The sequence below is a fragment of the Nicotiana attenuata genome, unplaced genomic scaffold (genome assembly GCF_001879085.1).
Source record: "Nicotiana attenuata strain UT unplaced genomic scaffold, NIATTr2, whole genome shotgun sequence".
NCBI lineage: Eukaryota > Viridiplantae > Streptophyta > Magnoliopsida > Solanales > Solanaceae > Nicotiana > Nicotiana attenuata.
In genome coordinates this window covers 330,685-342,127 of record NW_017670267.1, presented here as the reverse complement: position 1 = coordinate 342,127, position 11,443 = coordinate 330,685, and the positions used below count along the sequence as shown (strand labels likewise).

Below are 11,443 nucleotides of genomic sequence, written 5' to 3'. Positions count from 1 at the left end.
GAACGTGGGTTTAACAAAATTGCATACAATACCGGTATTATTGGGAGAGAGAGAATAGAAAGTATGAGAGAGAAAAATATTTCAGAGCGTATTTAATGGCTTAACAATAGAAAGTGACCATAAATAGATAATTTGCTATAAAATCTAAAAGGTAGCTATAGAATATAATTTTATAAAAAAGTATTTATTTATACATAAATAAGGTGTAAAGGTTTGGTATAGAAGGTAAAAATTCATAGAAAATATAAACTCATGAAATTAATGGGCGTGCAAGCTAACTCAAAACACCACGTGACTAGTAATGTAAAGGAGAAATTGGCCTTACAAAGAACATGCGGCATGTTGCAAACTCTCCCACTAAATGTAGGAAACAATTATTCCTATACAAATTATGAAAAGGAAATTGGCCTACTTTTATTTCCTTCTCCTATACAAACACGACTACTCCTTCCTCTTTAAATATACCAAGTTCTTCTTTATTCTGAGCCTACATTATTGAAACGCATGGATACCAAGTTAAGATCAAGAGATTGGTCAGGGCTTTCGGATTTGTTACTCGACTCGATATTTCAAAAGTTGTTTTCCATCTCCGATTGCTTACGCTTTGGTGCTGTGTGCAAGTCATGGTTTTCTTTCCTATCTAACAATTATGACACGCTACAACAACTCATCAATTCAAGTTCTATTGATGAACTTCCACTGCTAATGATCTTTACAAACCGAGACAGCTCTACCATTTACACAAGCTTATACAATGTGACCAAAGATAAAATAATCTTGGACCTCGAACTACCGTTACCAGACTACACAAGGAAATCTTGCGGTTCTTACAACGGTTGGTTGGCTTTTCAAACAGTTGATTGCAGTAATATCATCCTTTTCAATCCTTTCTCCGATGAGTCAATTCATCTTCCTAGTCCTAGCTTTCAAGTTGCTAAATTTAGTCTATCCAAGAATCCTTCAACCAATCCGTTTAATTTTGAGATCGCGGCTATGTGCATGGGATATTCTGATTTTGCTATCTTAAAGCCTGGTAGTAAAAGCTGGAGTTACACTCATCATCGTCTTCCTACTCTTTGTGATTTGATATAATACAACGAGAGATACTACGCTGTAACTAATAGAGGTCGTGTTTTATCTTTGGACAGCACTACTTTAATATCTGAAGAGATTGCACCACCGTCAATTAATCGTACTAATTATTTGAAAAGGAGAAAATTTTATCTCGTAAAGACCACAACTAACAAGTTACTAAGAGTTCAAATATCTCATCCATATTATGATAAGTCATCAATTAAGATTTCCAAGTTGGTTGCAAGCCCAACGACTCAAAATTTAATATTTGAAGAGTTGGACAACTTGGGCGATGAAGCCTTGTTCTTGTGTGAAGATCATAGTTCATTGTCTGTTTCGGCTTCCAAATTTCTGGGATGTAAACCGAATTCCATATACCATATGCACTATTTTGGTTCAGGAGATAAGTCTTTGTATTATTGTTTGGATATTATTCACCTTCAAGATGGCAGCTTCCAGACCCATTATTCAAGTTTCACGACGTCAATTGCCAACAACATGGCACCTGCTTTATGGATAATTCCTACCCCAAAATATACTACTACTTCTTAAGATATGGTTTGCGTATTTAGCTGCCACAGAAATTTTTTACTGTATTTTAATTTACTACCATTGTTTATATGAGTATGAATAGCTACAAATCTTCCATATCATCGTCTTTTGGTAGTATGAAACAATAGAATTACATATTTTCTGGCAAACTATATCATGTTTCTAGACACTTAAAAATATTGTTACCTTTTTCCATATGCCCTTTTCTGTTGTTACATCTGGCGTTTGATTTGGATGATCTGAAGTTTAGTTTTGACTTGATCTTTGAAAAATAACGTCGGCTAGCTAGGATTTAAATTTTGAAGTCTCAAAAAACAATGATAACAGACATTGTACCATAACTATAGTAGATAGTAGTGATATTTTCACGGTGTTGCCTACTTTAAGTAATATCTATGTGGGAGGTGACAAATTTGATGTGAAGATCTTGTGTAATATCCATGTCTGTTTCTTACTTCCAGCTCATAATATGTGGTCCTTTACAATGTGTCCAAAGGTAAAATCATGAATCTCAAATGTACTAGAACCTATTTTAGCAAATAATTACTAAACCAATCAAGATAAATTAATAGGGTGAATCTCAGTTGAACTTAATAAATCCTAGATCAAACAAAAGAGAGTTCTTGTGCGATGAGTTAGGGTTAAGAACATTAAATAGCAAATTTAACATGCTATGATTGGCAAGACATGTAATATCATAAATGTATAATAAATGCGAAAATGATACGGGTTGTAGTGTAAAGGAATCGTCACCCAATGATTATGCGATTGGGTGTTTCCTTTGTCTGACGATGTGGAAAGGTAAGTAACCAATCGGAGTTATGGGATCTTGAGATTTATGGATAAAGATTGAACAACATGTGCTTGAATAAAGAGAATAAGACAACTCTTTCGTATATTCTTCTCTCAAATTTACAATATGTCTCAGTTCTCAAAAAGGGTCGATCCCCATTTGTTCCCCATCTCCTCCTATTTATAAGGGACATTCCCAAAAAATCCTAAAAAGTACAACATAAAGAATATCCAAAGGATTGTTCTTCCTGTCTACTTCTAAGTTTAAGTTACCGTTACTATCCTATATCAGCTGCCCGCGTCTAGTCGTCTGCCTTCATTTGGACCGCCGTCAGTCTTTCTGTCGTGGTCAACCCCGTCCTATATTTTGCTTATCCGTTATCGTAGTTACCAAATTTGGACCTATACAGAACCTGGACTCATGAACGAATTATCATATAGAAATCTGAAAGGCCAGGTTTGAGAAACGCAAAACATTAAGATAATTGTAAATATTTTTACATGCATGGGAATATCAAAAAATTACATCCAAAAAACATGAAATTTTTTAAACACATGATCATAGTAAGTTCCGTGACAATTTCAAAGCAAAATTTAACATCCCAAAGCAAACGCTTGAAATTCTTTTATACATTTAAGCATTAACTTTGAAGGAAAAAGTTTGTCTTTATAAAAATCCATCAAGGTATTAAGGTTATGATTTGTTAGAGTAGTTTACAACATTCTATTAATATTAAAACACACACACACACACACACACATATATNTATATATATATATATATATATATATATATATATATATATATATATATATATATATATATATATATATATATATATATATATATATATATAAATGTAGAGAGAAAGAGAGGGGAGAATCTTATTTCTTCTATGTATTCAAGTGTGTATAATGTGATGCCCAAACCCTCTATTTATAGGATGATATAGGTAATACAAAGGGACTCCNTCCACTGTATTCAACGTAGTGTACAATAGTGATGCCAAACCCTACTACGTTTATAGGATGATATAGGTAATACAAAGGGACTCCATAAACATGGTATTAACTATTGAGAACATGGGGGAAGATCATGGAGGTGTGGGAGTTACATCCATAATGGTAAGAAGTAGTGGGAGGTTAATGGAGAAGAGTAGTGGGTGTTATTCCCTTAGGAGTTATGGACATCCACCATAATCAAGTATTTCATAACACTCCCCCTTGGATGTCCAAAGATAATGTGCCTCGTTAAAACCTTACTAGGAAAAGACCCTATGGGAAAAAAATCCTAGTGAAGGAAAAAGAGTACACATATCTGTAATACGCTTTATTTGCTGCCTCGTTAAAAACCTTGCCAGGAAAACCTAGTGGGATAAAACCTTAGCTAAGGGAAAAAGAGTACGACACATATTTGCCTCCCCCTGATGAAAATATCACAATGAATTCCAAGCTTGTCTAACAACTTCTCTAATATTGAGATCGACAATGCCTTGGTGAATTATTCCGCCAAATTATCACTTGAACGAATTTCTTGAACATCTATTTCATCATTCTGTTGAAGATCGTGTCTGACAAAGAACTTTGATGAAATATATAATTTATTCAGTCTCCTTCAATATTCTTCTTTCAATTGAGATAAGCAAACATCAGCTTCTTCATTATTATTGGAATCTTCTCTTCAAAGAAAAGTCACACATCTTGTGAAATGATAATATGACAATTCCTCACATACAAATAGATTGTTTGAAGAGTGGACTTCAATAAATGTCTGCATTTGCATAAACAACAAAACCTTGACAATATTTGTTAGAATAAACAAATCTATATCAAGGATTCTTTTTGCAATATAATATTAATCATATTTCAATATCTCCATATAGCCTTTATACTCTCAGCTGTTGGGACTATTCGTCCAAACTTCATATTTGTCAGATGAAGTCAATTTTCATTGCATATTTTTCATTTGGCCAATCATTTATCTGTCCAAATTCCATGACAGATTTGAGCTCAAGATCCTCGTCAATATTAATAATATTGAGCGCTACATTATATTAACAACATCGTCGACGATCATTTTACATCGGTTCCATCATCAGTCAATAAAGACATAACTTATCGAGATCTCATTATTTTCAGGTACCTGAGCCTCTCCCATGAGGTCTTATAAAATGTTATGTCATGGTGCTCTTATATAGCACTTTCCTCCTTATTATGACCATCTTGAACATTTGCTTCTCTCCTTCTTCAAGGAGTTTTATCTTTGGAACCGATTAGTCTATTACGCTTCAAGAGTTCCATAGACTATGTCCATCATGGACTTTATTCTATTTGGAGCATTAGTAGCTGGAATATGACATTTAACTTTGGGTCAACAATGTGCTTGGAAATATTTTAGAAATGAATTATCACTTGAACTTCAAGTTCACATTTTCGTGTACGAGGATCTAGATGTATTCATAATAATTCATTCACGTATCACTTTTTCAGCTGCCCATTTTCTCCCCCTAATGTCGGGATCACCAACGCATTTTTCAACCTTCTTTGGGAACCCAACTTTGTGCATTGTGGCAGCACAATTAAATCATATAGCACATCCATATTTCTAGATGGGAATATTTGGTTCCTGACCGTGAACCAATTTTGATGGGGAGAATTTATCATAACTTGTTGGCTAGATGCGTACAAGTGATGTTGTATATTAAATAATACACCTCATACCAAATTTTTATTTGGGAGTTTTGTTCTCATAACCAATGGTTTAGCTATAACTGGAAGCATACAATTTCTGCTAAACCAACTTGGATTTAAACCAGCACTATCAAGATAAATTATCATATATATTCTGGAACTGTGCTCTAATAATTTGAACAAACAACCTTGCAAAACCAAAGTGCAAGTTGATAACAAACGCACATGTGACCATACAATAGATGCATCTATTAAAATCATATAATAGTAAACAACCACATGGCAGGTGACTGGGCCCATATATATATCACCTTCTATTTGTTCCAGAAATCAAGGGAATAGTCCCAACCTTAACTGGTATATCATAAGAATAAGCAGCACAAGAGAATTCGTGAAGAATCTTCTATTTCTTCAATATATGCCAATGTGAATTCTCAATTAATTTTCGCATCAATAAATCGGGATGGCCAACCGGTCATGCCAACTGATATTTGTTTCAGTAAACATTTAATTTACTATGGCATGTGATTTTATCATCATGCTTATACATCTGTAGTACAAATAGAAGAAAAATCAGGTAACCTTCATATTTACCCGGTATATTATAGTAATATCAAGATAATCAATCTTCCTTTCATTTATAGTCTCAATATGTCAACCACTTTGGCTAATACATTTGAAACTCAAAAAGTTTCTTTTGAGACTTACTACAATATCAGTGTCATGAACAATTTTATTCATCCGGGTAGTAATAAATTAGCTCTTCCAGAGCTCGTAATTGATTTTGTACTACAAGATCTTTTGTCACACCATCCATATGGTGAATGTCTCCTTCACGGAGAAAATTATATTATAATAATTGTCATGGTCAAAATCATCATAAGCAAAATCATTTCTTGCTTTACTTTTGCCTTTAATAACTTTTTATAAGGCATGTCAAATTATTTTTGGCGTACCACATGTACGCGACCAATGACATATTCATGTAATCACACAGTAATATTCATTATCTCTCTTTTTCTCAAACCCCCCTTAGAGGTGAGTTGTGGTGTGTATCCAATCATGCATTACACGTCTTTATTCATTACTTTTATCACATATTGTTACATTCACCTTCAGGAATGAATATGCATTCTCAATGCACAAGTCACATTCTCTTCAAAGAATGGAGTATAATTATTACTATGTGCTTTATATATTTTTCATACCAATTTGATGGTAAATATTTCCTTCACCTATTGAAGGATTACTTCGAAAACCCTTATTGTTCTCATTTTTTACAATTACCATAATGATGACTATTATTATTTGATCAATGGCACGGCCATGTTCATTGGTCAACCACTTGTCTTCATTTACTTATTATGCATTGCTACCATATTCACTTCAAGAATGGTGCAAATCAAGTGGGACAAGATTCATGCTTTTCCATGAAAAATATATTATTTTTCTTTAGTCATCACTATGTCATCCATATGGTGCATTGGAACTCAAACCCAATGTCTGACCCATATAAAGACATGTTAGGCCATAATGAGTTTGGACTCGAACCCAACTTTTACAATCATGGATCATCAGGACTCAAAATCCGATGTCATACCCTCATGGTGCGTTGGGACTTAAACCCACCGTCTTATCCTTATATAATGTTTATCACAAATGGTCTGATTCACATCAGGAATGGAATATAATTTTATGTAGCCACATAGTAAAATCTATCACAAAAATAAGCAAAATAGAAATGATAAGAACTACTATCAATAAAAATATGATAGAGTACAAACTCGTGTACTAGTATCCTATGTATAAATATGTCAATAAGAGAATCACCATGTAGCGTTATTACTATGTGATGTATTACTACAAACTAATGCATGACGATTAAATAAAATGCACACAAGAATTGAAACACATAACTAAATATACTTAACTTAAAGAAACAAATAATCTTAAGTAATAACTATTGCTAGCATATTCTGTTTTAATACAGATGATGTCAAAATAGGCTAGTAAACATAATGATATCACTTTGTCAATTATCAGCATAAAAATATTGCATCTAATTAGATTAGGCCATCGATCTTAAAAGTCCTTGTTAATACATAACATGACCAGAATGCTTTTTAATGTTTCACAAAGATCTTTTAATATCATAGAAAATCAATGATAGCATGATGTTATAATTGTATGAGATCAATTTTAGAACTAGGAACAAAGGTAGTGGACATATACAGCCATACGAGCATGAAAACTTAAAATCAAAGCTTAGTTTTTTCAAACAAAGCAACTACAAATCTTAAATTTTAACATAAGCTAAATACACAAAATAATACTCCCGGGACAATAGAGGCAAACTAAACATTAATATGGCATACGTAATAATGCCCATATTTCCATTGGTTCAACCAAATTGGTTTAAGGTTGTCGACCATTCATATCTTCTAGGTTGATTAAAGCTTCGTGCTGATAACGTGTTACAAAACTTAGCTCAAAGTAATACATAAAACAAGAAGATAGACAAAAATGTAGAGAGAAAGAGAGGAGAGAATCTTATTTCTTCTATGTATTCAAGTGTGTATAATGTGATGCCCAAACCCTCTATTTATAGGATGATATAGGTAATACAAAGGGACTCCATAAACATGGTATTAACTATTGAGAACATGGGGGAAGATCATGGAGGTGTGGGAGTTACAACCATAATGGTAAGAAGTAGTGGGAGGTTAATGGAGAAGAGTAGTGGGTAGACATCCACCATAATCGAGTATTTCATAACAATATATATATATATATATATATATATATATATATATATATATATATATATAATGTCGCAAGTAGAGGTTTATCGGGGCGTCGCTTGCGCGGCCGAGGCCTATGCCAAGGGCGATGTGCCGATACAATGTCGCAAGTAGAGGTTTTTCGGGGCGTCGCTTGCGAGGCCGAGGCCTATGCCGAGGGCGATGTGCCAATACAACGTCGCAAGTAGAGGTTTATCTGGGCGTCGCTCGCAAGTCGAACATATATATATATATATATATATATATATATATATATATATATATATGAGATCCCAAATTCCCAATGTAAGTCTTCCTTTTCCCAAGCAATTGCACAAGTTCTTTAATTAATCTACCAACTTCTTTGAAAAGGCTATTGTGTGTGTATATAAATATATATTTTGAGTTACTTGGTGGATTAACTTACTGAACCTGTGAATATTGTAAGTAAGCTGCATACATGGATAACCAATTCACATCAAGAGACTGGGCAAACCTTTCGGATTTGGTACTGTACTTGATTTTTCAAAAGTTGTCTTCCATCTCTGATTGTATACGGTTTAGCGCTGCAAGTCATGGTTTTCTTTTGTATCCAATAACTATGACGCCCTAAAACAACGCATCAATTCAAGTACTTCCATTGAAGAAATGCCTCTGCTAATGCAAGCTTATACAGTGTTACCAAAGGTCAAATTGTCTTGGATCTCAAGCTACCATATTTTCCTTCCACTTGGAGATGTTGCGGTTCTGCTCATGGTTGGTTGGCTTTTCAATGGTCTGAATCTCATACTATCCATCTTTTCAACCCTTTCTCCAGTGAGACAATTAATCAATCTTCCTGGTCCTTAAGATCTTGTCGATAGAGTTATTCTATCCAAGAATCCTTCAACCAATCCATCTGATTTTGAGGTTGTCGCAACCTTTAAAATTTTGCTCCAGCCTCATGAGTTGGCTATCCTAAAACCTGGTAGTAACACCTGGATTTTCACTCTTCATGATATATTATTAATTAACATGTGCTGTTTGTGATGTGATATACTACGACGACGGATACTATGTTGCGACTTCCGAAGGTAGCGTTTTATTTATGGATAAATTAACTTTGGATTTTAAGGAGATTAGTGGACCAGAACCAATTATTGGTTCTTATTTTTTCAGGGACTTTTATCTCGTATAAACCACAACTAACGAGCTGTTAAGGGTTCAAATATCTCATCCACGTAATTTTCTTTTATCGAGTGATCATGAGCCAACAACTGTTAAGATTTCTAAGTTGGTAGTAAGCCCAATGACCCATGATTACATGTATGAAGAGCTGGACAACTTGGGAGATGAAGCCTTGTTCTTATGTAACCATGGTTCTATGTCTATTTTGGCTTCCAAATTCTGTGTATTTTATTGACCTTGGTATACGGCTGGAGTCTTCAGGATTTATGATGGACCTCATACACCATCAAGATGGCAGTTACTTCACCCATTTTTCTTTCGAGACGTCGTCAATGTTTGATGTTAACATGCTACCAGCTTTATGGATCATTCCTACTCCAAAATTTATTAGTACAGTCAGACGTCTCTGTAACAGCATTACTATATAACAATTATTTACTATAAGGGCAAATTTCTTTTGGGACCAATTTTCATGCTATGTTAAAATATATGTTTTCTATATCAGCACTTTACTATAACAACCAAAAAGTATTATTGGAACAAGTGAGGTTGTTATAGAGATGTTTTGATTGTATTTCTTAGACATGGGTGATTGGCTTTTTAAATGTATATTTACGGATGCATTTCCCTCTTCTTAGCATTTTTCTTCAAAAAACTTATTGATCTGTACAAGGATCCTGCAACTAGCCCTTGAACCATTAAGTTGTGTGGTAATGCTCAACGTTTTCGGCTTGAACCTGGATTTTCATTATTAGCTCGCTTCCTCATTACGTGAGCCATCTTTACTGAGCCGAGGGTCTATTGAAAACAATCTTTTTATCTCAACGAGATAAGGGTAAAGTCTGCGTATACACTATCATTCTCAGACCTCACTATGTGAGATTACATTGGATTTAATCGTTGTTGAATGTAACGAATGGTATGTTAGTTTTCTTCTTAGGAGTCTGTTACTGAAAGCATGAATTCGAAATTGAGATCAAGAAACTGGGCAAGCCTTTTGCATTTGGTATTCGACTTGATTATTCAAAAGTTATCTCATGGTTGTCCTTTGTATATAACAATTACAACAGCATGTCAAATTTTATACATTTTTTCGACTATTATTTTTACAGCAGCTATATAGTGTCATTTTTCCTATCGAAATCGATAGAGCCCAAGTATCTGAGATTCTGATCAGTCTATAAGCACAGACAAGAGTGTTCAATTTCTGTAAGAAAAAAAAAATAGAAAACTACTCTGCTACAAAACACGACTATATAATTATTCTGAAACAAGAATCTTAACAAGTTGTAGAATATAACTATGTGGAAGGGGACTGGGAAAGTTGATAGACTTATGTAACTTCCTCTGTTAATAATCCTAATAAAGTACTACGTACGAGGAGTATCATATACTATCTAAGAACTTATGTTTTGAATCAGTAGCCATATAAGAGCTTCAATAATTATTAAGAGCGTTTTTTTTTTTTTTGGTAATTAACTGCTTTATTACCAAAGAATATTCTTAGCAACACCTATTAAGAGCGTGTTTTGATTAGCTGTTTGTAAATAGCTAATAAGCTTGAAGTGTTGAAAATATTTTTAAGTGTTGAAACTCAATGTTTAAATAAACATTAACGTGTTTGGAAAAACGTGCTGTGCTGATAGGTTGTTCTTTTATTAAAATGACTAAAATATCCTTAAATATATACCAGAGATTATAAATTCAAAAGTTTCTTTGAAAAGAGAAAGATAGAACAACCAATATGGAGTGAAAAGAAAGTTAGAAAATTTATTTTGAGGAAAATACTTTGTTAATTAGAGAATATTATTAAGGATAAACTAGTAAAAGCCTTAGTCAAACTAAAAGTGCTTATAAGCTAAAAAGCCTACGGTGACCAACTTATGACTTATGGCTAATTTTAGCTTATAAGCACTTTGAGTGTTTATCAAACGGGTAGATAAGTCAAAAGGTGCTTATAAGCGAGTTTGACCAGCTTATAAGCTTGGTCAAACACCCTCTAAAGATATTTATATGTGGTCTTTTATTATTTAAAATTAAATGTTGGAATCAAAATTCATCAAACCCCATTACAGTAATAAGGCCTCAGGGAAATAATTGAATTGGTCAAGATTGCATATGCATCGTTTATCAGAAAGAATTGGAGAATCTCCTATTTTCAAGGAATTTGGATCCCCTGCCCAATTATTTTGGCGTTATATAAGGCAACAAAAACAAGAAAGGAAAAAAGATATATTATAAAAAATAAATAATAAGAACAGTTGTGATCCCCTACTTAATTTCCTACTACTATATATATACGCAAACACAACTCCTTCATCTTTCATCTTCCTAGTTCTTTCAAAACGGCTATCAAAATACATTTTGAGCCAGTTATTGAAATACAT

The 11,443-nt window shown here is 33.6% G+C and overlaps 1 protein-coding gene across 1 annotated transcript; it reads left to right on the top strand.

Moving 5' to 3' along the window:
• The first annotated feature begins 504 nt into the window (after positions 1-504).
• LOC109236966 (F-box/kelch-repeat protein At1g57790-like) lies at positions 505-1,092 on the top strand. The gene has a single exon (XM_019403206.1). The coding sequence runs from the start codon at positions 505-507 to the stop codon at positions 1,090-1,092; it is 588 nt and encodes a 195-aa protein (XP_019258751.1).
• Positions 1,093-11,443: the final 10,351 nt, after the last annotated feature.